We start from the raw sequence: 27,454 nt of genomic DNA, 5'->3' as shown, positions 1-27,454 counted from the left end.
ATACTGAAGGGAGAACAAGTGATCAGGAGGCCAAAGACTCACAACTCTAGGGACCTAGGTGATAGTCCAGAGAATTGTCAGAGCATCAGGGAGACCAGTCCTGCCTCCCTCTCCAACCAGCTGTGTGGCCCCAGGCCAATATCTTGGCTTCTCTGAGCCTCTGCAGCTATAAAATAGGATAACACCAAGTCGTAGAATCATAGGATCATTAGGAGGGTCCCATGAAGTAGCCCCTCACTCCCAAACTGCGCACCAAGGCACCCCTAAGAACTCACAAGGATTGCTATGGGCAGGGAGCCTTAAACATTCAGGGAAAACCCAGCCACGTGGGTTGGACACTGTGCCAGCTGCCAGCTGGAAGCAGTCCATGGCTTCAACAGGAGACCAGGCCCCATTCCTTTCAGGAATGTCATATCTTTGGGAAGCTGGTTTGCAAATCTATATGGAATATAAAACGTGGATGGTGGCGTCCAATATGATCTCAAGATTAGAAAAGTTGTTTAAAGCTTATCAGGCACATGGGCCTTTTAGAAAGGAATGGTGACTATTTAAAAATGAAAGTATCATTTTTCTCTCAATTTTTAAGTGTTATTTTTCCAATAGCTACTAAGTTGCTGGGACACAAATACTAACTGAGTTGTTGGGACCTATTTAATGAACATATATTGCTTATGGCCCCAGGGTACTGTGAACAGAGGTTTGAGAACCACTAAAGGAAATCAGTTTAGCAAGTGCCTAGCACAGGTCCAAGCCCAGGTTAATCCTTCTCACCCCCATGTCACCTCTTGGCTAGGGATGACGGCAGCTACAAAATAGGATTTCTGAAGTGGCTCCATGCCAGGGCTGAGGTCCACACCAAGGTCAGCACCCTGAGAGTTCTCCATCCCCCGCCATCCTGGACATGTCCACAGGCTTCGAATGAGCTTTGAGCCATTGTCCAGCCATTCTCTGTATGGGCTGGAAGCCTCTCTGGGGCTACCAAGGGGCAGTAATCGTGAGACACAATGTCTGTGTTCACCGAGACCTGGGAGGCCACCCAGACCAGCGCCCACTCCTGGAGGTCAGGCTTCAGGGACAGCCTCAGCGGCATGAGCCCTGCCCGCAGTGGGGGTATCCTCACCCTCCTTTCCCAGGGACAGGCTTTCCAATGCCAATGCTAGGAGCCTTCCTATCCCCTCAAGCATATCCTAGCATCTTTTTCTCCCTTGCCAAGCCTGCTCAGAGCAGCGGAAGGCTCACCTTGGCCCCTTCCTCCCTGCTGCTGCTGCCACCAATCATTACCACTGGGCGGCCCAAGGGGTATGCACTACCCTCCCCACTCTCCAGGGAAGGAGACTGAAGCTCTACGTTTGCACAGTTTATTGCAGATGTGGGACTAGAACTTTTAGAGACCTTCTACTCTCTTGTAGTATAACCGGAGGTTTAAACACATCTGCCACTTCCTGCCTTAATTATGACTGAGGGGCTGGTACAGTGGGCAGAGATACCAAGATGTGCGGGAAGCCGGCCACAGATCCACAGTAACCAGGGGCCTCTGAGAGCCCATTGATGCCTGCACAACCACTGGCCACTACCCTGACGTGCATTCAGTCAATCCGAGTCCCGCCACTCTGCTTCCCTGGTGGCTCTCACACAGACACAGCCCCGCTGACACCAGTCACGGGCAGGCACCCCGTGGGGACTTGCAGTTTTTGCTGGGAACAATGTCTGTGTTAGCACCATGAGCCCCCAGCCCATCATGACAGCTAGGACCCACCCCCGGGGGGTCCTGTCTCCCCACCCCTAACTCTCCCCCCTGAAAGGAACTCCCTAGTGAAGAGAACCCACAGTGTGGAGAGAGAAGATTACTAAGAATGCTGCCCTCTGTGCAGAGGGAATGCTAAAGATCTGGATTTTCTTCTCTGCATCTATTTAGAATTTTTCTTTTCTTTTTGTTTTTTTTTTGTTTGTTTGTTTGTTTTTTACAATGAGCGTGAATTTCTTTCTTTTTTTTTTTTTTTTGTAGAGACAATCTCACTTTACCGCCTTCGGTAGAGTGCCATGATGTCACAGGACTCACAGCAACCTCCAGCTCTTGGGCTTCCGCCATTCTCCTGCCTCAGCCTCCTGAGCAGCTGGGACTACAGGTGCCCGCCACAACACCCGGCTATTTTTTGGTTGCAGTTCAGCCGGGGCTGGGTTTGAACCCGCCAACCTCGGTATATGGGGCCGGCGCCCTACTCACTGAGCCACAGGCGCCACCTGAGCATGAATTTCTTTTAAACTTAGAAACATAACTTTAATTTTAAGTGAGTTGTCAAAAGAGACAAGATCAAAAGCTAATGGGAGAGAAATACACTGAGATGATTACCAGGGAACCGTGTAAATCTATGACCCATGCAGAGGGTCCACCTCCACAAGGGAGATGAGACTCGGCAGTGGAGCGTGTGGTCAGTACCACTTTACTATAAGCTCCCAGTGACCCCGTCAGAACGTGGGCTGCCTTAACAGAGGCAGAATCTGCAGAAAAGGGGAGGGTAAAGTCCTTCTCCCCTCCGTGACCTTTTATCTCCCATCAGCAGACATCTCTGTCGCCTCTTTAGAAAGGAAAGGAGAGGCAAAGAACAATAGCGAGCTGGGCACATGCACATATTAACTTTAAATTGCCCAACAACCAGCATCTCCCTTAAATCCTATAACCATTTCTTTTAGCAAAGAAGAAAAACGATTTCCACAAATAGGACTCTTATAAAACTAACCCTTGGTTTCCCAGAGATCTTACAGTACCAACAGATCGCCAACAGATGCTGCCTGCCCAAATGACTTCATGGACCCAGAACCTCAAGTGACAACTTCCTGGACTGAGAACCTCAAGGGATAGAAGACAGCATCCATCCTCTGTGGTTCCCAGGGTAGCTCGCTCACAGTTACTGAGTGAAAATCCAGACCCCGAAGTTCATGTACTTTGCCTGTGAAAAGTATGCCCAAGGCCCTCACCAGAGGCTTAAAGATTCTGCCAAATGCACTTCTAACATGAGCGGTGTGATTTAGAAGACTTCCCCAGACTAGGAAGAAGGGCAGCTGCTAATGGCAAACACCTTGATGGGGAATCCTGAGAAAAGAGACAAAAATGTATAAAACAGCAAAAAAAACTCAAATGCTCCATTACCTGGAGCCACTTGAACAGAAGCAACCAAAGACAAACTTGAGGATGGCCTGCAGCCATTCACAGCAGGGCCTGGGGAGGTCACAAGACTGAATGTTTGACAGGGCTTTGAAAGCCACACCAAGCCCATGATCATTTGCACTAAGGACGCTGAGTTGGCATGACTGAGGCTCAGAACCTGCTCTTCCTTACATCAGGGAGGTAACAAACACTCAGAAAATGTCACCCCCCATGACCAAATTGTCATTATGGAATACTATTGAATGGGTGATAATAGGATGTCTCTGGGATCAAGAAAGCTGGGTGCAGCCTGACGAGGTAGGAAAGGTAAGCTCTGAAGTTTCATGCCGGCTCCGTCATTGACAGTCTGGGACGACTCTCCATCTTTCCAAGCTTCTGCTTCCTCAACTTAACACACCTGCCTTTGGGATCAATTCTATAAAGCAGCCTGGTACTAAATCCTCCATGATTTCCATAACCCCACACAAATTGAAAGGCAACACTAAGTCATAATTCACAGCTCATTCTAATTTCCAGTTCAATTCAACAACAAGCCAAGGAACCCAACTTGTTCTGAGTATCCCCCGCCCCGACACCCAGAACCAAGGAGAGATCCACCATCACCTCCACGGTTCTCACTGGCTCCGCCCACTCACTCAGTCTCGGGCATAATTTCTATACTTTTTTACAGCTTGTTCTTCAGTGATATTTTGCCATCTGACCAAAAAGTAGAGGAATTTATTTTGTCAAGAGAATTTTGAGAAGCCAAACAGAAGTCCCCTTTGTTAATTACTAGACCTTCAGATTTGGAGCTCTTAGAAGGGAACAGCAGAGTATTTTGTTCTGTTTTGTTTTGTTTTATTAATCCATCAAAAAGCTATCATCATGAATAGCCTAAAAATTAAATTAGCTACAAAGGAAGTCATCCCAGTGTAGCACATAGCAAGGAAAACCCATGAATAACCTAATGGCCCAGTAATAGGGTATTGGCTGAATAAATTATATAGAAGACACTGCAGCTTAGACAAACTTATAGGAGCATATTTAGTGGCATAGAAAAGATGCTAACCAGGTGGCGTCTGTGGCTCAAAGGAGTAGGGCGCTGGTCCCACATGCCGGAGGTGGCAGGTACAAACCCAGCCCTGGCCAAAAACTGCAAAAAAAAAAAAAAAAAAGAAAGAAAGAAAAGAAAAGATACTAACCAAATAACTAAGTTTTAAAAAACAGTTTAAGAAACACTAAGTCCTCATGATCCTGTTCCGGTACACATATAAACACACACATACTATACATTGAATGTGTGTGTCCCCCTCCTCAAAAAATTCATATGCTGAAATTTAAAGCGATGGCATTGGGAAGTGGGACCTAGCTCTCCCAGATTAGTGCCCTACGCAAAGAGACCCCAGAGAGTTGCTTTGTCTCTTCCACCATATGAGGACACAGCAAGAAGACAGTCATCAGAAAGCAGCCCTCACCAGACGCCAAATCTGCCAGCGCCTTGATCTTGGACTTTCCAGCCTCTAGAACTGTGAGACAAACATTCCCATTGCTCATAAACCACCAGGATTATGGATTTTATTATAGCAGCCCAAACAGACTAAAATATAACATATATGAATGTATTTAGAAATTGAAAATATTTATAAATTTGAAAATTTAATTTATAAAAATGTTATAAAATGTTTATTAGAGATAAATATTTATAAACAGAAAAAAGACATCCCAATACCAAACTATGCATATTGGTTGATTCTTGAAGTTAAGGTTATGAATGATTTTTTCTTTTTCTTTTTTGAGACAGAGTCTTAAGCTGTCTTCCTGGTAGAGTGCCAAGGCGTCACAGCTCACAGCAACCTCAGACTCTTGGGCTTAAGCGATTCTCTTGCCTCAGCCTTCCAGGTAGCTGGGACTACAGGCACAGCACGAAATTCACCAGGAGCATTCTGTCCATCTCCCCTTCTGTAGTGATGGAAGTCAAGAATCCCTTCACATGGGATCTCACCAACTCCAGCTGTGAACCCCCAAAAAGGCCAACTGTACAATCACCAAAATCTATGCCAGAGCCATCTGGTCCTTAAATGCAGCCTGAAGATTGTTTTGTTTGGAGAACATACTACCTCCTGGACATTAAATTAAAACACACAATTAGATTTCCATTAAGTTACAGCAAATTCTGCTGAATTGATCTAATCGGCCTCCACTCCTATATGACATCATGCTTTAAAGGCCTGGCCTGAACATAAATACTTAATGTAATAAATACAGTCTGAAATATTTGATCTCCTTGGCAGTTTAATTGATCTACTACCGAGACTGACAGGAAAAATTAAGTTAGTTCTGTCTTGTCTCTGCCAGTAGCACATTTTCCTCATAAAGGTCCGTGAGTTCTAATGCTGGTGACGAGGCGGACTCTCTCAAACTGTTTTCTTAACGCATGTTTAGGTTAAGGACAAGCAAGGAAATGAATACCTGGGTTTATGAGATGTTTAACACACACACCATAGTTCATTTCTTTTTGCTTTATAGCAAAATAAATGGACAAACATATTTTGTAAGTCATAGCACCAGCTCCTTACACCTCACACAGGTCTTTAAGTGGGAATGTTGGTAGATACCTACAATATTTAAGCATCTTTCTAGCTGCTATGGCAAGTATGGTCTCCAATAACCAAATCCACAAATACGGAACTTCAGAAATACTTTCCCCTGGTCCTATTTCATGGTTTTTTTTTTATTGCCTTTCACCATGAGCTATGTTTGCTTTTCTACCTCCCTCTCCTCCCAAACTTGTAAGCACCTTTCCCTCCAAGCCACGCCCACACTTTGATCCTACACCCCTACCCCATTTTGATACACTCAGTTAATATTTTGGGAAAGGAGAAAGGGAAAAAGAATCTTTCTTTCCTTCTTGATTGAGTTGGCATATCTCAGTACCTCAGAACCGCCGTCTCCTAGGTCCTAAGCTTTTACAACACCTCATGAAAAGAAAAACTGTGGTCATAACAAAGTTATCCAATCCAATTAATGCCCAAATCCCTGAGCTACTTTGCAGTGTCTTTTTAGGGTGGAATTCACCCTAAATATCACCCCTCTTTTAATTTCACCTAGTATGTGTAAGTTCACTGTCTCAACAATCACTTATTCACTCAGCAAAAGTTCATTGCTCATAGCCAACTCAGCTGACCATCCAGAGCCTTGTGCTATGAGGCAGTCTCTGAGCTTGCACAAATGTTCTATTTCTTCTTGGATGTCTTTGCAGGGTCAGAGAAATAATTATAGCAACCCCCAGATCAAATGATCCCAACATAGCCAGGAATGCATGTTCTAGACCAGGGGTCCTCAAACTTTTTAAACAGGGGGCCAGTTCACTGTCCCTTAGACTGTTGGAGGGCCAGACTATAGTTAAAAAAAAAAAAAAAACTATGAACAAATTCCTATGCACATTGCACATATCTTATTTTGAATTGAAAAAACAAAACGGGAACAAATACAGTATTTAAAATGAAGAACAACTAAAGTTAAATCAACAAACTTACCAGCATTTCAATGGGAACTATGGGCCTGCTTTTGGCTAATGAGATGGTCAATGTCTGGTTCCATATTTGTCACTGCTAGTCATAACAAGTGATGCAAGTGTGCATCAGTTAGTCCCGAGACTGAGAGGAGGAGTCGAGAGACAGAGAGGAAGGGAGTCGGAGTGTGCCGCACACATTCCACACATGCGCACTGTAGCAGGACAGGCCGCGGTGGCAGAAATACCCGGAGGGCTGGATCAATGTCTTTGGTGGGCCGCATGTGGCCTGCAGGGCCGTAGTTTGAGGACCCCTGTTCTAGACAGTCAGATGCCAATTCACACAACCCTCCCTCCTTCCAGGGCAGCCAGAACTCTGCTCAGGGCCAGCTGCTTCTCCAGGCTGCCTCTGGCACAAGCCAGAAGCCTTCTGCTCAGCTCCCTGAACTCCAGAGCCCCATTGATTGGCAGGAAGGCCAAACCCATCAGCACGCATAGGAAATGGCTTCTGGAAAATGAGTTGCAGTTTTTCAAGACAGAGGATGACAGCAGGTGCCTGTCAAAGGAACAGAATCGATACAGGGTTTGGAGGCTGGGAGGGGGCATATCTGGGTCCCTGACTTGTCCTGCCTCTGACATTTATGCTGTATGACCATGGACGGTCCTAGCCCTTCTCCAGGCCTCACTTTCCCCGTTTGTATCTTGGAAAAGCAGTGGTAACTTGCTCATTTAAGGAGATTATTTACAAATCTTAAGTTCTGGGATTCTACGCTCCTGTCTTCCTAACATCAGCTAGGCATGGAGAGGGCTCAAGTTGATCCAATCACTTTCCTCATGAGGAATAACCATGTTCTGACCCTCAGGTCTCTTGCTGCCCCAAACATGTACCCTCAGAAACAAGCCAGGGGACCCTGGAGGGCTGTGTTGCTTTCCTGAAGCGCCATGCTCTGTCCACACACCTTGGAACTCAGTGACTGTGCCCTGGGGGTTGGGGGGCCCTCCTGTTGAAAGTAACACCCACAGGAAACACAATCCTCTGCCCCAGAGATACCAACCCAAACCTCATCAGATCCCAAGTGACCTCTCGGCCTCAACATTGTGACCCTAACCACAATCACCAGCACGTATCAGACTTGGATATACCAGGCACAGGCGCATAGGTACAGCAGGTAAGGCTATTACAGTCCTCGACTCATGAGGAGCCTTAGGTCTGCCCCTAGGTGACCCAGTGTCAAGAAGGAGGCGGCACTTCCAGGTTTCATGGCCTCATCATACCTTCTCCGTTCCTGGTGGGCCTCACACACTGTGCGGCTCCCACACTTCCTTCAAGCCCAGCTCAAGCATCACCTCTGGAAAGGATGCCTCCTGCATACAGACATTCTCCCTCCTCTGGGCTTCCTGCCCTTGTCATGCCCTTGTGACTGTGATGCCTGAGTTGGGATTCTTGATTGACCTGGTGATCTCTCTGAGCCCCCAGCCTGCCAGCCCCTCAGGGTTAGGGTGAGCCTAATTTATTACTGGATACTCAGCCGTTGGCTCAGAGTCTGGCAAAGGGGGAGGGATGCAGGGTGGTTGCTGGACGAAGACCAGGAGAACCCTGAGGTTCCTGGAGCCCAGCAGGTGGCCAGCAGGGCAGGGCCAGGGCCAATCTCCCCAGAGTCTCCTAAGGCAAGCCTTCTTCTTTACTTCTCTACTTCTTTTCCCAAACTGCATTGCATTTTACTCTGCACCAGACTCTGTGCTGGAGCAAAAGTAGGTGGCTTAGAAGGATCTAGAGGTAAGTTGGATATGGTCAGTGCCCTTAAAGAGTATACTGCCAAGACTGGAAGTAAAGCAGCTCAAAAACACACACCCCAACTCATGTCATGAGGCCAGTGTATCCTTGATATCTATGCTTTTGGTCTCTAAAGATAGCCTCCAACAGGCCTCACCTCCCAGTAAGCACATCCTGTGCAGCGCCCTCCACTTGTGTTTGGGTTGCCCCTGTGAGTGGCTTTAATCAACACAATGCTACAGAAGTGACACTGTGCCAATTCTGGATATGAGCCTTAAAAAGCTCTGGCATCCTTTTTTTACACCCTTAGGACCCAACCACAACCCATGCCCACCCCAAGCTAGCCATGGGATACACCATGTGGAAAACGAGAGAGAGGTCCCAGCCTCCCAGCATTCCTGCCGAGGCACCAGACTCGTAAGTGACATCATCTCGTGTGTACCAGACCCCAGGACCATGACGGTAACCTCATTGGAGACCCCAAGCAAGAGCAGCAGCAGAACAGCCCAGCAGAGTCCAGCCAATCCTCAGAGTCATGAGAAATAATAAAAGCCGTTGTTGCTTTATCGTACTAAGATATGGGGCAACCACAGTTAAGTAAAACCATACCAAAACTTGGAATGGAGATTATTAGAAAGAAACTCACAGGCCAATCTCCTGATGATCATAGATGCAAATGCCATAAAAAAAGAATCAGCAAACCAAATCCAGTAATATATGAAAAGGATAGCACATCACATCTAATCTGGAGTCTATTCCAGGAAAGTGCAATTGTTCAGACATTTAAAAAAATCAGTCAATATAATTCAACATATTCATACATTGAGAAAGAAAAATCATACAATCAGCTCCACAGCTGCAGAAAAGCATTTGATAAAATTCAAAATTCATTCATATTCACGATTTTTAAACCAAAATTCTTAGTAAATGAAGAGGAAAATATCTTCACTTGATGAAGGGTATCTTCAAAAAATAAAAAAGGTAACAAACACAACTGAAATCCTGAGAGCTTCTCAATGAGATCAAAGGTAAGGTGAGACTAGGTCACAAAAATAAAGTCAGAAAGACCACAGACTGTATGATTCCACTCATGTGAAGTGTTCACAGTAGCATTTGCAAAATGTCTACAGCCTATAGGGACGGTGAGTAGATTCAGGGTTCCCATGGCTTGAGGAAGTTGGGGGAAGAGCGTAGGACTGCTAATGGGTACAGGGTTAAAAAAGAAAGCTCTAAATTTGCTTATAGGATGGCTTTGCAACTTGGTGAATAAACTAAAAATCACTGAATTGTATACTTGCTTGGCTGAATTATATGGAATGCAAATAATATCTCAATAAAGCTGTTAAAAAAAAAAAAAGAATAAAGCTGAGATGCCTATTGCAACCACTTCCATTCAGTACTATAGCCAGCACAGTAAGACAAGGAAAAAAATCTTACACTCTTGCATTGTAAGATTGGAATGCAAGAGACAGACTGTTCTATTTACAGATGGCCTGCTCATGTACATAGAATATCATAAAGAATCTATGACTAAGCCTAATGACATGGATAAATCTTGCAAATACAATGCTGAGCCAAAGAAACCAGACACAAAACACCACGCTGCATGATTCCAAGTACATACATATAAATATACACACACACTGTGTATATGTGAGTGTTAATTCAAAAAATTCAAGACTAAACTACAAGCTGAGCAACTCAAATCTGAAAATCTGAAATTCAAAATTGCTCCCAAATCCAAAACTTTTTGAATACCAACATGGCACTGAAAGGAAATGTTCATTGGAGCATTTCAGATTCGGAATGCTCAACCAGTAAGCATCATATAAATATTCCAAAATATCTAACAAAAGAAAAAAAGGAAGTCTGAAATCAGAAACTTATCAGGTCCCAAGCATTTTGGTTGCAGTTCAGCCGGGGCCGGGTTTGAACCTGCCACCCTCGGTATATGGAGCCAGAGCCTTACCGACTGAGCCACAGGCACCACCCAGGTCCCAAGCATTTTGAATAAGGGTGTGCAATGTTTCAGAATGCCTACTTTGGTGGCAAGGCTGTACCATCACACAGTCAGCACAGTGGTGTCCTTCGGGGGAGGAGAAGTGACCTGAGTGGAACAGGCACGTGGAACCGGAAGCTCTGGGGAACAAGCCAGGTGGTAGCAGAGGGGCTTCAAATCTTGCAATGAGTTCTAGACGCATGCTTTATACATTTTTCTAATGAATATTCTATTTTACAATAAAACCATGGTAAAAAAATTATCTTTAAAATTTGTAATTTTTTAAAAATCACAACACAAAGGGAAAAGTCTTTAAAAATGAATAGGGAAAAGATTCTCTCAGGGGCTCACAACAGCGTTTAGCCTTTGTGGGCAAACATTTCTCAGCCAATACAGCCCTCTGAACTGGATATTCTGGCCTGGCCTGAAACCCAAGGGCCAAGGCCAGCATGAAATAGGAAAGGCACGTTCTTGGCGAAGGCCTTGCCCTCATGCCCACAACCAGCACTGCCTCTGTGCCCCAGGAGATCCATCACACTCCGCCATGCAGGACCAGAACTGCCAGTGCAATTGAGCACCCACTGCAGGCTGGCACCCTGTAACCTATAGCACCCCCTTCAGTCCTTACAGCCCTCATGGCCTCAGCCAGAGAAATGGGGCCAGATTCCAGCTGCAGCAGGACTGCCTCCAGACTCCTCCCAGCCGGAGGGAGCCTCACAGGCACTGTCTGGAGCCATCTTGCCTTTCCAGAGGGGGGATGGGAGGGAGGCAAGAAGGGATCAGATCTATTCCACTGCTCTGCTGATGTCCTCTCACCTCAGGCCTGACTCTAGGGAGTTGCAGCGGGGACTGACAACTCTCTAGAAGCCCGCCTCACCCAGCAGACTGCCACCACCTATTTGGGAAGGTCAGTTGTGATGCCACCAGCCGACAGGCTGCTCTGCCCAGGGCAGGAGAGTGGCCGTGCGTTGTGCCAAGTGAGCGCACAGTGAGAAGCTCTCCCCTAGCAGCTGTAATTACTCTCCACCTCACACCCAGCTCTGCGAAGCACAGGTTAGAGGCAGCCCAGCTAAGTGCCCAGGGAGAAGGCCTCCTCCGTGGACTGTGGCTCTCCAGTGCCCAGCCGCACCCGCACTGCCCCGGAACAAACCCAAGCACCTCCCTGCCCATTAATAACCTCCTCTGCATTAATGAATTGTGGGTGCAAGGCTGGCCATTAAGACAGCCCAGGAAAATTCTTTGTGTTGTGAAGGCTTTTCCTCTGGATGCCCATTACTGTTATGCAAATCCTCCCTGCACCAGGCTAGGGTCCTGCTGTCTTCTTATTTGAGAGTTGCCAGGGATCACACGATAATGAAACACACCAGCAAGTCCATCAGGCCAGGACAAATCTTCTTTGACTATCCCAAAGTACAAGGCATAGCACAACAGGAGGCCCCAGGGAGCCCTGGGCAGGAATCCTACAGAAAACATCCCAACATTGTCAAAACTCCGAATAAGGGAGAAAGAGGTTACAAAGAAAGGGTGAATTTTAGCAGCAATAAACTTTAGAGAAATGGGAGAAATGAACTTCTTACTGGGTCTTTAAAGGTGGGTGAGATCCAGGGATCGCAGCTAGACATGAGAATGGCAGACTCTGGTGATGATAGCTGGCATTCCAGTTAGTTAAATGATAGTGCTGTCCCCAGGTGCCTAACACAATTCTGAAGGCTCAGATGCCCCAGCTTGTATTCTCACCCTCCTTATGGATTTAGTACTATCATGGTTGAGACCTCCATTTTGCATATGAGCGGGCAGGGGCACAGCATTTCAGTAACTTACCCAAGACTGAACACAGCTAGAGAATGCGAGATCTCGGGCTCATTCAGGCAGGCCCTTGCTTGAGCCCACTGTGCTAGTCGACCGCTTGCCATATATTGAGAAACTCCGCAAGTGCCTGAGTTTCCACTGCCTGGCTCTGTCCCTAGTGGGCAGCTTCCTGGCCTGAGGGAGCAGCTGATGCCCATCCACAGGCCAGCCTGGGAAGCCTGCAGGCTGGCCTGCACCTGTGCGTACTCCCCTGCCCGTGACCTTCTGCCCATCGGGGGCCACCACACCTATACATGTGAACTCTCCATCTGGCCAGCCTCAGTGAAGAGGCCATGACCTCCGGCCCATCAGGAGCTGCCACACCTTCCCCAGCTCTTTGTTGCCCCAGCAGCCCTGTTTGTAGCCACATCTTTCCTGTGCACTCACCGACCCACACGCCCCAACTCTGAGCCTGCTGCACTAGCACTCCCAGCACCCGACCCAGAGCTGCATCAGCCATGTGGACCAAACCCAGCAGACAGCAGGGCAGCAGGGCCAGCACAGGATGACCATGCTGTAACAGAGGGTGAAGGTTAGGAAGGTTTCTGCACTCGCCCCGCTGAGCGAGCAGAGCCACAAAGCCTAGCTTCGGTGTGTGCCATGGAGGTACTAAGCTGTGGGGCTTCCAAGGAAGGTGGCCACGTCCATCCCAACCTTGGCTTTCCTAGCTCTCTAGCTGCCCTGGACTCCAGGCCCCTGCCCCCTACAGGATGTCCAAGGAATGAAAATTAGCCTCTGTAACTTCCTATGAAAACCACAATCCAGAGTTCTATGCTGCTGATGCCTCAGTCTGTATGCCAAAGCTCAGAAAAGTGAAGGATACACCTGTTTCCCTCTGTACTTCCTGAACTACTCTTCCCCATCAATGATCCAAAGATAAGAAAGCAGGCCTAGTTTCCCCCTGGATGGAAAAAGCACCCTACAGGCTTGTTCTGACAGCGGCCACTGTGCTACTGGTCCCAGCCTGGCTACCCCACTCAGACTGGAGGTGGGTGTGCTGGTGGCCGTGCAGCACAGTGCTCTGGGAGTCCAGCATGGGCCCCAAGTATATCCCTCTGCTTTTGGTAACCCTGACCTGCTCCTGCCCCCTCCCTCAGATGCAACTTGCTGAAGAGCATTCCAGCAGCACTCCCCTTTCAGAACACTTTCAAAGCCAAAGAATGTCCAGGTAAGTGAACAGCCATAAAGCTACTTTAGACCACTACTCAAGGAAGTTAGCAAACTCAACACCCTAAGCTAGCCCACAAACTCTCCCAGAGGCTCTCTCTGTGAGTGCAAGGTAAGGCCTTCACAGCCGTCACAGCCATGCCTGCAACCAAAAGCCCAGGACAGATCCAGCCAGGTCAGATCCACACTTGATGCTCTCTGGTGGATGCTCTGTTTGCTTGCTTGCCCTGGGGCTTTGGGAGCCCTGGGTTGGCCTCACGCTTTGGCTGTGTGCTGGTGCAGCACACAGTGACCACGGCTGGGATCCTCAGTCATAGGGAGGTATCTAGGGCTGGGCCAGAGACATTTGCTGCCTTCAGTCCAGGGCTGCCTGATCCCAATACAACCACAAAGCCTGGGGGAACGAGACCAGTACTGGTTTGGGTCTGGGAGCTGAAATTACCTTTGATATGTTTCTTCTGGGTCAGATGCAAGTTGTCATGGGCCTAGAGTAGTGGGCTGGGATCTCTGGGCTGGAAAGGGCCACAGGGCTCAGTTCACATTGACCCAGGTGGCCTTTGGTGAGTCCCCAGTGGACTCATAGCTGTCCTCATTTGCTGGGAAGAAGTAAGGTGGGGGCTCGGGACCATTTATTGTGCCCTTACAAGTGCTCATCCAAAGGAGTGAATGAATACTGTACTGGTGACACCAGGCAAGGAGAGGACAGATCCCCCCAGGGCAGCCCAGCCTCAGAGGGAAACCCAGCTGAATCAGTAAGGTGGAGCAGGTGATTTTTTTCGAGCTTCCATTTCTCATTTGTGAGAAGAGCCCCATCAGGTGTCCTCTGGTGCCAGCATGCATGATGCATCGCCCAGCTAGCCGAGGTGGTCCCCTAGCTGACCAGCGGCCCCTAGGAAGCAGAGTGCGGGCCCAAGGAAAGGAGAGTGGGTTAAGCCAGCAGCTCTGCCCAGCATCTGGCAGCCCAGTCACCACTCGGGTACAGGGGAAGTGAGGGAGCCTGGATCTCAGCTCAGAGCTCTGAGCACTGAGCCAGACCCTAAAAACTGGGGGTGACTCCTGTCCTGGGTTTATATTGGGCTACATGCTTAATTTCTGCAGCATGTGGAAGTGTGGGCAAAGGAGGGGACTGGGCTGCAAGAGTCAGAAAAGTGTTCTAGCCCCACATCGCTTCACATGTGTTCCAAAAAGCAGTCAAACATTTAACCCTAAGGGTGTTTAGAAGTTGGCTGTGCAGCAAGAACACACCTGTCACCCAGAGTCATGAGACAAAGTGACTCACCTTCAAGGGCCACTGAGCCCGCCTGGAGAAGCGCAAGACTGCCATGACTCAGAGGCAGCCCCAGGGACTGGCAGCTCACAGAACCAGATACCGCACTTGCAGAAGTGCCACCACAATGGGGTTGGGTGCTTTTAGAATACAAAGCTACCCCAACCCACATCAGCCTTTATCTCAGAGCAAACCCAGCTCCACTCACTAACTGTGCCCTTGTACATTGCTGACCGTGTTATTGTGAGAATTAAACGGGACTATGATAGGAGATGACCTGAAGGAGCACAGAAGCAGTTTTCAATAATGGCTCATCTTCCTCCCTTTCCAACACAACTCTGAACGTCAGAGATCAAAAAGCCAACCGTCTGGGAGTTCAGATGGAAATGAGTCTAAAGGGGGTGGCCGTGAAGGTGTCAGGATGAGCCCAGGGAGAACTTTGCTGGAGGCTGAAGAGGAGGTTTGTATGCAGAGGTGGGAGGGGTGGCAAGAGAGCCCCTCGCAGCCCAGTGTGGGGGTCACAAAACAGCAGGCCCCCAGTAGATCTGACCAAGGATGTACCAGTTCGGCCCAAAGACTTAGAGGCAACATTTAAAAGATGAGACTGAATGCTTATGCCCTCCCAAAAGTCATATCATTTAGGGTCCTGTGATGGTACCTGGAAGTGAGGCCTTTGGGAAGAATGAGGTCATGAGGGTGGAGCCCTCCTGGATGGGATTAGTGCCCTAATGAGAAGAGGACCGTGCTCTCTCTCCACAACAAGAAGTCTGCACAGTCTGCAACCCAGGAAGAGAGCTCTCAACAGATTGCAACTCTGCTGGCACCCTGGTCTCTGACTCCCAGACTCCAGAACTGTGAGAAAAAGTTGCTATTGTTTCTAAGCCACTCTGTCTATGGGACTTTGTTATAGCAGCCTGAACTAAAACAGGAACACTTCAAATATAACTCCAGATTTCAAGCTTCTCCTGAAAATTCAGCAATTCTGGCGATGCTGCATCCACATTCCTGTTTGACCACAATCAGCTGGCTTGAGCATCAGCCAACCCTTGAGTGGGCAAATGCTCCCCAGCCCTCCCACAACCACCACTCCCACCTACCTTGCCCAACCCAGGTCTGAGGGGTTCCTCTGAGGGGTTCCTCAGCGGCCTCCCATGCATAACTGATTCTGATGGTAGAGAGAAGTGCCTTGTATCCACACCTCTCTCAAGAGTGGGAAGATGATAACTAGACCAAGAGGGCGGCATGTTTCAAGAAAAGTGAGCAAGAGCTCATTTGTGTTTGGGGAATAAGAGACGACACCCACACACTCACTTCACTCATCACCTGTCTGGATCCGGAGACGTGAGTGTGTCACAGGCCCTAACATGTCCCTGATGGCAGTCAAGAAGGATATGGCAGGCTCCCAAGGAGGGCCCCCACAGTGCACACGGATGTGCCCAAGTTTCATGAGCACACTGGGATTCCTGCCTCCTCTGCAGGGCCACAAACCCTGACCACTCAGACTTCCTCTGGGTCAGGAGTTCCTGGGAAGGCAGAGGGTCCACCACACATCCAGAGAGGGTCCTTTCCCCATGAGCTGTGGGTTAGAAGCTAAAACTGGTACCAGGAAGAGGGAGGAAGCCGTGAACACGGAGCACTCACTTGTGAAGCGAACTCCTGGACAAGCCCCATGCCTGTCCGCAGAACAATGCTGAGCAACCCCAAAATCTGAGGAGATGGCTGTGTGGAAACCATGGCGCCTGGCCCTGGCTGTGACCGCCCGGAGGAGAAGGGAGGAGAACTGAGCCAAGACAGCGGTGGCAATCTCCACTGTCCCACCAGGCTGCGCCCACCGGCCAGCTGGAACTCACCTTTCAGGGAGGCCACATGGGACAAGGCCTGGGCATAAGTGGCTGTGTTCAGGAGGGTCCCCGGCAAGCAGGAGGGGAAGAAAGGTCCTGTGGGCCCCACTGTGCGCCCCAGGCTGGCAAAGAAAGGAAATCACATTAAGTTCCCACCTCAGGTCTACGGGGCTGTGCATGGGCCCCCTGACCCCAGGTCCAGCCTCCTCACCTCTGCTGGGCCTCCAGCGCCTCCTTCTTGCTCCGGGCCTGGTCCCCAGGGGGCGGGGAGTTGATATTTCTCACCGGAGGTGGTGTCACCTCTGCTATGGGCTCCTTGGCTCCCGGCTCCTGGTCAGAGGCCCCTCTCTCTGTTTTCCTCCATTTAGCCCTTCGGTTCTGGAACCAAACCTGAGTTTCCCCATGGAAACATACATTCAACGAAAATCAGACAGGAAGGAGCCAGAATCCAAACACAGATGCCTGGCCGCCATGCTGGTGCCCACAGCTCCCCTTGCCACCTCCTCTCTACCCTGTGCTCTCTGAACTGCAGCTTCAGGCCCAAGCACAGGTGAAAAGATCAGTTTAGAAGGTTATGACAAGAATTTTTTAATGAATGTTAAATAGCAGAAAGTATCCAAATGCATTGCCCATAGCAAAAGTAAAAAGGTTGTGAAAATTCTCATTGTTAAGTTACATGAGTACATTTATTTGATATGAAATGTATTTCCTATGGGGGTTGGTGGGAGTTATGGGCAAAGCAGCCTCTAAAAACCCTGCCTCGGGGATTATCATCAAAAATCGCTCACTCACCCATTCTTCCAGCAGCCTTGGCCTGAGCACCTGCGTGTGCCTGGCCTCACACCTGTGATCTATCCCTGAAATCACCAGGATACCCATCATGACAAGTTCATGGCCAGCAACCCAGAATGCACATTAGAAATATGGACTCTAGAGTCCACATAATTTAAAATTCTGGACCTCAGTGAATGTAGTTTAGAATCCACTGCAACCCTATGAGGACAGAAGTCCTGCCGTTCCCATTTTACAGATGAGAAAATTAAGTGCAGAAAGGTTAATTAACTATCCCAAGGTGATTCAGGTGGTAAGTGCCAGATCCTCCATTTGAAACCCAATGGCTTGGCTAGAAACAATTTGGGGGTAATAATACTGGCATTGTTACCCCCAATATTGTTAGGGAGATTGACATGCCTGCAAAGCACTAAACACAGGGCCTGGTGCACCTGCCATCAATCTCTCCACAAACACGAGAAGTGTCATCATCTCCATCATTCTCAATTAGGAGGAGGCTCCTGATTCACCTTCATCTAAGCACCTTCTGGTAGGCTGGTGTCTGATTCTTTAAGCCTTAAAAACCAAAACTGCCTCTGCGGAAGAACAGCCTCATAGAAGCCAGGCTCAAGGTGTTCCTAAAGGTCAGTGAAATTCTGCTGCTCTTTACTCTCTCCAGCAAAACCTCTTCCCCCTCTCCTGGGAGATAATTTCTGGCTAAAAAAAAAAAATGCTTGGCTAGACCTGCCTCCTATTCCCTAGGCATCCTCTCATCCTCCCCAGGCTGCCAGCACACTGGCCCCGGAGAGAGCCTAGGTCTTAGAGGCTCAGCCCTCTGCCAGCCCACCCTATCTCCTAATTTTCATTCTCCTTTAACTGAGTTTCTTTCTTTCTTTTTTAATCTAGTTGGCTTTTAATTGCACATATCAGCAACCATTGAATAATGATTTTATCTATATTCTAAATTTAGGGCAGTTAAATGCAAAGCAAAATGCAGACACTTTCTTGCGTCTTAATTGAATGAAGGTCACAGCTATAACAACATTTAATTGAGCTATTTTTCATTATCATATTTTAATGACTTTGCACTGACAGTTCGCCTGCTTCTGAGGAAAGACATGATGGAGTCGTTTATTTCCCTATTTAGTTATTGTTTGACAACATCAGCTTCGATTAAGACCCTGCTTTATAGAACATTAATCATATTTGAATGAGCAAGGGGTATAAATGTAAACACATCTCCCTTCCCGCCACCGAAGCCCACGTCCCCACATGAAGGCTCACTAAACAAACGTTCCACGGCCATTGTCTGTCTGCATAATAGCCAACAACAGCCTGAACAACAATTCCCGGCTTTAATTGTCACCACCCCTATCTTACCCTTGCACCTTTCAGGGAGAAGTTATGATCTCCCACTTCTGAATGCTCAATAATTGTGTCATTTATCTCAATTTGCAGTTCAGTCTTTAGGCAGCTATTGGCAAGCTGGCATTAAAAAAAGAAAGGATAGACCATATCCTGGCCAAAGGAGATTTTCATTTCCAAATAATAATCAGTTTAATTTGCCTGCATATGACCAATGATTCATGTTCAGATTTAATAATCAGGATCACATAATCTGATTATAGGGGAAATAATTTGTTTACAACCCCCAATTTACTGCTCAGAATTCCATTATCTCTCTTCAGCCATTGGTTTTTAAGAGATACTAACATGACCCAGGGGAACAGAAAGCAAACTATTATATTTCCTACAATTAGATCTTTGCATAGTCTTAACCCCAAGCCCCTACATAAAAAAAGAAGAGCAACAGCATGGAGGAAACCCCATAAATAAAATGAATATATAATTGTGCTCAAAGAATAGCTCGCCTGGAGAGGCAGCACTGTGAATTCCTTCCTCTCATGCTTGGGCACATCTGCTGGGCTTGGTGTGTTTGTGCGCTTAATTGTAATCACTGTGTAGCTTCTAAAATGAAATCCTCCTTTAGAGCCGGTCACCATGGGCCATGCTCATCTCTGAGGCAGCCCTATCGCTGCTGCCGTTTAAAGATTTTTAAATTGCCCACGTTCTTTGGATCTACTTCACTAAAAGAGTCCGAGTGCATGGGGAAAAGTTGGACATGATGCAATTTCTGGAAAGCAGATCCTACCCTCCTTCCCATCTAAAAACGCCGTTCTCTGCAATTGACCGGCCTTACCCCAGAGCGGTCAGAGCCGCTTTGAGAATAGCATCTCAGCTCTTTTCTCTTCTCTCTCTCTCTTTTTTTTTTCCAAAGCAAGGAAATGGATGTGCATTGATGTAATTTAGTACCTTAGAGACGCGGACAAATTAGTGTAGAACATTATCACTAGTTAATTATGAATGACCGATTAATCAACCTAATCTAATATTCCACATTATGTTGATGTTATTAAAGTGCATCATGAAAATGACAGATAGTCTTCATTTGCTTTCTTTGGCCAAATGTGCACTCTGCAGTCATGATGTCAAAAAAAAAGTTTGCCAGTTTTAATATTAGAGAGTTAAATAATTAAAAAGAATGTTTACCTGCACTCTGGCTTCTGTGAGGTTTATTTTCATGGCTAGCTCTTCTCTGGTGAAGACATCTGGGTAGTGTGTTTGGGCAAAAACGGCCTCAAGAGCTTCCAGCTGGTAAAAGGAAAAAAATACTTACTGGTGAGAGGCTGCGGCTAAGTGAGGGGAAGCAGATGCATCTTTCAAATCAGCTATGAGTGGCGAGGAAGCAGTTTCACAGATCGGATTGAGGAAGGAGAGGGAGAAAAGAGCTCTTAGAAAGGATTCCACAGAATGTGAATTTCAACCAAGGATGCCATAAGAGCTAAGATTTACTAACAACTTCAGTGCTCCTCCAAGAAGTAGAAATGAGCAGACATGTATGAATAATACGAATATCTATGTGCATTTATATTTAAATATTGTCATAGGGATCCAAAGATCTAAGGGTGGCCTTAGGAATAAAATAATTTGTATAGCTTTCCCCCATAGGATGTAGGAGGGTGGAAATGATGTATAGCTATGTCATCTCACAGAAACCTTGTAGGGGCATTTGGATTGCCTTCCCACCTGCTGCCGTTTGCTCCAGGGATAAGACAAAGGCTGATCGAAGGAAAGAACCCAGCTCTGCGAAGAATCAAGATTCCAGTTGCAGCCCTTCACTTATGGGTGACAATACCACATACACATGATAAGTCAACTTGCTGGGCTCCAGTCTCCTCGTCTATCTACTAGAGATAAGAATGTGTGACCTGCCTTCCTCCAAGGACTACTGTGACTTCAAATGACATTGCTGACATGGAAATATTCCCCCAAACTACCAACCTAAGGCAAATGGAAGACTGTTGTTACCTCTTCACTTATTATCTGGGATCACAAGGTCAAAGGCATTGGCCCGCCCTCCAGACAGATTCCTTGACACACAAATTGTTCAAGGAAACAAAAAGATCCAGTTAACATAATCAGTTGGCCTTATCATAAAGACAAGGAAGAGAGGCTCAACTCTGCTTTGGGGGGAAGTAGGAAATAGCTGATTCTCAGGAAGTGAATTTACATTCTTACCTGCTGAAGAGTGAACGTTGTCCGGTTCCGGCGCTGTTTTCTACGCAGAAACCCATCATCGAAATCTCCTGAAGAGTGGTTGCCAAAGGGCGCAGTGCCTACAGGAAGCAAATCAGATCAGCCCAGGCATACAGGACCCCCAGTTTCTTGGGCCTCCCACCACCACAGTGGCCTGGCCTCGCATGTTCATTCAGAGAACATTAAGCCATGCCCCACCCCAAGACAGGCATCCCTGTCTGTCCCAAAGCATCTTTATCGAGGCACCTTCTTTTCCCAAAACCTTTGGCTTCAGGCCTAGCTATCCTAGCTTAGGGCAGGTGCCAACCTTAATCTTCAAAATGGCCAAGTCTACTTCTTGTGAAATTCTGGACTCTGAGCCAGGAAGGGTCAGGGGCCAAAACACAGCCTTCATCTGCCCTTGGTGCCCAGCTGCACCTCTGTTCAATGCGCCTTTGTCTCATCCCCTGCCTCAGATCCTCTATAGTGCCTGGTCAAATTTACTTTCCCTTGTTTCTATAAACAAGAAGGGTTAAAAGCTGGTGGATGAGGGGAGACTGGGGGAGGAAAGGAAACACCAAGAGTCTTTTATAACACTTTCCTCCTGGAAGTGCAAAACATGAGGAGATAAGAAGTTTATAAATGAATATTAATTACCGTTGGTCACAGCTCATCAGGACCATAGTGGATCTGTTATATAGATGTCAATTAACAAGAGAGCTGCACCAATAGCGACTGTCCTGAATGTCAAGCAGACGTGAGCAAGGCCACTCTCAGCGGGCACCCCACCCTCAGGCCAGGTCTTATAAAGCACCCACAGCTTCCACTTCCCTAGAAAAGGGAGACATTGTCCTTCCCAGCAGCCTCTAAAGTGCATTATAAAGCCAGAACAGAGTTTGGCCCCAAAAGTATATTCAGATCATTTTCCAAATGTGCACTATTTATTTGATAGTCCACAATGGCTTCTTAGGAAAACAAATGAGCAAATTGTCATTAACCAGTGAATGCTGTACCTGCCATGGGCTCTGTTGTCATAATCATTGCACATTCAGGATTAGGAGAGCTGAACCACACTGCCCAGGCGACATCTCTCAGAAGGCCCTCAGTCCCAAAAAAGTGAAAGTCCTTTCGGCTTTTTAAAATCCTATTTACCAAAAGAAATCCCTTCTAGTTATTATTTTACCCTCCAGGGCCAAATCCTTTGCCACTCTCTGCTAAAGCTTTTATCCCTTCATCTTTCTATCCAAATTGCATTGTTCCTCAAAACCCTAGTTACAAATGTTTCTCTTCAGCTAATTGGAAACTTAAAAAAAATGGCCTCAAAGCAGTCTTATTTCCATTACTTTGTGGGAAACCAAATTGTCTCCCTTGGAAACAAAGCTTTTGAATGGTGAGGATGGAATGCAATCTCTTGAGGATCTCCAATCACAATCTTCCTCAGTCTTTTAATGTATATTTCATTATCCCAAATTTTTTCACAACATGTACATACAGTATCTTTAAGCAAAACGCTTCATGTCAAATTGAATCCTAAAAAAGGATGACAGTTCATCAAATTAATAAGAAAAAGATTGACAATCTAATATTAAAAAGATGAATACAGGCATTTTACTTAAAAAATAAATAGAATGGTCAATAATGTTATAAAAATATTAAACCTTGCAGATAATTAAACAAACACAACAGAACAATGAAATACTATTTTCATCATTTTGGCAAAAAAAAAAAAAAAATCAGGTGTGTAACGATCCCCACCACAGGTAAGAGTGTAATAAAATATTCATGTACCTTCATTTGTAGGAGTATCACTGGTACAGCCAATGATATTTTGACCACACACATCAAAAATGTAAGTGCACGTGTCAGCAGTCAACCTAGGACTACACTTGTAAAGTGTGTCAAAATATAAATAAAAGAATTTTTCTGGAAACACTGTAATTGAAAAAACATGGAAACAATGAAAATACCCATCAGTAGACACTTTCTGCACAACACACAATGGAATACTACACAGCCGTTTAAAAGAAATCAGCAGATCTGCATAAACTGACATAAAAAAATCTCCAAGATACTATATTATGAAGTTTTAAAAAAGGAAAGTTCAGAATGGTGTGTCATTATAATCTCAGTGCAAATAAAGCATAACATATACAAGAAAAATACATAAAATGAGAATAAAAACATTTTTTTCTGGAAGGGATCGTGAAAAACCAACCATAGCAGGTACTCTCAGAACAAGAAGTAGAGGAAGATTTTACTTTTCAGCATATAAGTTTCTGTTGTGTTCAAACTTCTCAAGTAGGGACAATTAGTACTTTTTAATTTAATATCAGCAAAATTATCTGAGAAGTGAGATCATGAGCCATGCTTTGCTTTCTCCTTTATGCAGAAAATAAAATTTAAAAATAAAAATAGAAATAGAAAATAAAAATTAAAAAGATGATAGACTATCATAAGATGTCATATTCCAAAGTTCTGTTCTCAGCTTTTGCGTTTGCAGAGGAGATCACTTTCACCCCAGCAACATTAAATTAAACCAAGACACCCCTTCCAGCAAAATTGGCATACACACGCATCTACAAGAGGGTGGAAGATTTCTCCACTCATCTCCTTGTCTTCAGGTCAGTTCAGAGTCAGTGAGGAGATGGAACGTGCCTGGGATATGGGGAGGAACAGGAGGTCCACCAACCTGAGCTGAGAGCTGCAGCCACAGCATGCAGCCAGGACTCTGCAACCCACCCCTGCACACAGAGCTTACCCTTTAAGTTACCCATGAAGTTCACTACTTGCTAAATTTCAACCAAACCTCTGTCTGCCCCCACTTCAACCAGTAAGGTGAGATATCAGGTGACAACCAGTCCACACCCCAGGTTCAGAAGCACAAGGAAGGTACAACCACCACACTGTCCTGGGGTACAGTGTCAGGGGGTGAACCTCTCCCACCTTTCCATAAAGCCCACCCTGTATGGGTCCTTGGGGGGGGGAGGTGAAATGGAGGTATATGTTTGACATTCCTAAGAAGGAAGGCAGAGCTAACAGGACTTCAACAGTGACCCTCCTTAACCTCCTTTAGAAAATCTTACCGGACTCAGAAGAACTTTTATGAGAAAAAGAAAAACAAACTTTCTGAAATTCCCGTCTGTTGGCCATCTGAGGCTCGGCTGTGCTGAAGGTAGCCCCGGGCAAAATAGACAAGCATCTTCTCTTGCCTCAGGTCCCTCAGGGCCTCATCTCCTTTTGCTGGGCCACATGCCCCCCTCAAAGACTTGGTCTCCAAAATTCTCCCATGGCAGGAATAAATCAAAGAAGCCGATTGCCAAAGCTCAGCCCTAGTATTATTCCCACATATGCAAAAGTCCTAACCCTGAGACTACTGCTCCAAGGAATGCACTGTTACAGCCCAGAGTGTGGACCACACGTTGGTCTGAGGATGCTAAGGGTCCAGCCCTGGATCTCCCAGGCCCTGAGTGGGGGCACCCAGAGGTTCCAGTTGCCCCTGTCTTCCCACCCACTCCCACTTGACAATTGGGAGCAGAGACCAAATAGGATCTGGAGGGGTAATTTTCTCAAAGGCATGGAGACCCTCAAAGGTGGGGAGTGCAGAGTGGTGGACATTTGGGGTCAAAAACCTGGTTATTCATAGAGGAGGAGCCTTTCGAGGGCACTGGGGCAGGTGTTGGGCAGGACCACATGGCTCCAGGGACGCCCAGACGACCAGGGACAGAGGCTTAGCTGCCCAGAATTTCGTTGCGAGCGAAGCCCCTGGAGCACTCTCTCAACTGCCCCAGGTGAGAGCAGAGGTGGGGCAATGGGCCCTTCTCTGCTGGTGGTGGGGCCCAGGACGCAGCATCGGGCCAACTCGCCTTTGCTTTCTGGGATGTTTGCAAAAACACCGTGAAAGATTGATGCGGCCCCCTGGGCTGGGGAACCCGATTAGAGGCGTGACACCAGCATCTGTGCTGGGAGGATCCGGCTGGTCCCTGTCGCACGCGTAGCCCGGGGCTCCCAGGCCCAGTCGGGTATGGGGATGGGAGGCAGGTGGTGACGGAGGTAGGGGGAGGCTGGAGCGGGGTGCAGCGGGGGGGCCGCAGGGGCTCCCTACTCACCGCCAGGCAGCTGCGCGAGGACCTAGCGAGGACCACCCCACCGCACGCCAACCCTGCCACCGCTGCAGCCCTTTCTGGCCGGTTCTGGCCTCGCGGTGCGCCCCAGGCGCGCCGCTTACTCACCCTCTAGCTGTGGCGGACAGTGGAAATAAAACATCGCCGACGGTGGGATGGGCTGGACGGCTGGGAATTGAGAGAGTAGGCGTGAGACGGACGGACGCGTGTAGCTTTCCGGCCTGGCTGCAAAGCAAACAGCGACAGAGCTTGAGTCCCTCTGCCAGCGCTCCCGCCGGCCCTGGGGCGCACCAGGCGCTCCCCTCCTGGAAAGCCCCCTCCTAATGTCCGAAGCGCACTGCAGGAATGGGAGCGGAGGTGGCACCCCTGCCCCAAGCCAGGACCCCACAGGCAAACTTTCTAGTGGGTCCACCTCCCAGAAAGCCCATGCCCTCACCCCGGCCCCAACACCAAACCCGCGTGATGTGGTTTCAGGATCTCAAGGGTCCCTGCGGCAAGCCCTCCACTAGGGCCACCGCAGCCCGGTCTAGCAGCGCGAAAGGCCGTCTGTGCGCGCAACAGCTCAGGCAGGGAAGGCAGCCTAGTCCCAAGGCCAAATGCAAGGGGCCCAAGAAGTAGGTCGGAAACCGCGCGTACCTCGGCGGACTGCAAGTGCGAGAAGGCCAGAGCGCGACCGCCTCCGGTCCGCACGCGGGGCTGGGCTGGCGGCGGGCGGGGCTCCGCGCGGCTGGCGCCCGCAGGACTACAGAAGTGACTCGAGAAGTGGCCAGATGTCTTGCTGTCTGTCTACAGCGCGCGCCGCCGCTCAGCACTCGCCTTTATAATCTCACGCATAATTGGCCTTAATCTGATTATTTCCAGCGCTGTCTACAGCGAGTAACTTGGATAGGTCTATTGGGCCTTACAAATGGCCCACGTGGTGTAAAAAAAAATCCGTCATTTCTCAGCAAACATCAGGAATGTGTTTCCTCTTGTCTTTTAAAAAAAAAAACTGAAACGACCATCTCTGCAAAAAAAAAAAAAAAAAAAAAAAAAAGACTATTTTCTGAACACTCAGCCCCACCCCATCCACCCCAGGTCCCCTCAGACTCAAACCTTCTTTCTGCGGAAGAGCTTGATTTGGTCTGCCCTTGTCAAAGGCCTGGCGACTCCCAGGCTGCGAATTGAAAAAGCGCTGCTAATTGTCAGGCCGGATGGGTTTTGGGGGGACTCTGCACACGGCTTCCCTTTCCAAGCGATCGTACAAAAGGAAAGTTTGATTTTGTTCTCAGCAAGGGGTCCCTGAATTTATGTTCGCTTCTCGATGCAAATGATATGCGGTGGGACCCTTCGCAATTACTTTTAAAATGCATCTGAGGCAGACACTCAACGGAGAGAGACCGCCCTTCTCTCTGCCTGGGTGAAAATTAAACTCTAAAGTACCGGGTTGAAATTTTCAAGTCAGGGGCGCGGGATTGGATCAAATCACATAAACTGCAAAAAAAAGCAAGTCTAATGGCGCATAATTGGTTCTGTAATAGCATTACACCAGGATAATAGCCCGTTACGGCCCCCTGCACTATTAAGTGCTTCCCTGGCGGAAAGCCTTTATGATATTAAAGGGGGAATATAATGATATTTTGGTTATTAAATGCGTGTAATTAATTTATGCACCACTGAAAATAAAGTTGTATTATGACCCACTCAAGATGCATCAGAAGATGCACGTCAGACAACTGTTGATAAGTTCTGGTGTCTGTGTTCCGTCTAGACTGCTGATTTTATTTTGGGACTATGGATTCTTGGACAGACTACATAAATTGAATATTTTATAAACATTATAATGCTGTGTTTGGGAGCCTTGGCGAGGTGGTGGGTCGGGTCCCTGCACAGACCAATATCCAGACTTGATCTTAAAGACGCAGCGCTTTGGAAACAAAAGGCCTGGCGGGCCCAGTCGTGGACATCTGCCTGGGTGAGGAGCGCCGAGCTGGAGGGAGAGCGGTGGGCGCTGGCCTGCTGGTGAACACCCCTCCAAAAACAGCCCCGAGGAAGCCGCGGCAGCGCTCTGGTGGAGGCAAGTCGGACCCGTTTCTCTGAAGAGGCCCTTCCTAAACTCAATAGCCCAGATGCGGGGAGCCGGCCTGGGTGCGGAAAAAGGATCCGCTGCAAACTCCTGCTCTGTTTAGAGTGGAGGGAGTTCGCGGCGCCAACTCCGCCAGGGCCAGGGCTCCGCGCGTCCGGGCGCTGGCTCTGGAGGCGCACGACTGCGGGTCGGAGAGGCGGGTACGTGGCAGGCGGGGCAGGCAGGGAAGCCGAGAGCGCCATTCCATTTCCTGCAGAGAGGGCTGAAGACGGAGGAGCCGACCCTATCTTAGCCCATGTCAAGAAGGGGGCTCCCGCGTGCTGTCTCTGGCTCTCTCTGCCTCCTTCAGAGGGCCCTTGCTTTTCAAGA

General features: G+C 47.8%; 1 protein-coding gene across 1 annotated transcript in view; it reads right to left on the bottom strand.

The window, feature by feature from the left end:
• The window catches only part of DRGX (dorsal root ganglia homeobox), a 26,172-nt gene extending 376 nt beyond the window's left edge, over positions 1–25,796 (bottom strand). The window contains exons 1-6 of the mRNA XM_053584290.1: positions 25,657–25,796; positions 25,129–25,245; positions 20,903–21,000; positions 19,874–19,975; positions 16,764–16,942; positions 16,562–16,674 (exon numbers count right to left, since the gene is read on the bottom strand). Of these exons, the coding sequence (XP_053440265.1) occupies positions 16,562–16,674; positions 16,764–16,942; positions 19,874–19,975; positions 20,903–21,000; positions 25,129–25,162 (526 nt within the window). The 5' untranslated portion in view covers positions 25,163–25,245; positions 25,657–25,796. The remainder of the gene's footprint in view (positions 1–16,561; positions 16,675–16,763; positions 16,943–19,873; positions 19,976–20,902; positions 21,001–25,128; positions 25,246–25,656) is intronic.
• Between the last annotated feature and the right edge of the window lie 1,658 nt (positions 25,797–27,454).

The sequence above is a fragment of the Nycticebus coucang genome, chromosome 3 (assembly GCF_027406575.1).
Source record: "Nycticebus coucang isolate mNycCou1 chromosome 3, mNycCou1.pri, whole genome shotgun sequence".
NCBI classification, from domain to species: Eukaryota; Metazoa; Chordata; class Mammalia; order Primates; family Lorisidae; genus Nycticebus; species Nycticebus coucang.
This window is presented reverse-complemented; position numbering and strand designations above follow the sequence as displayed.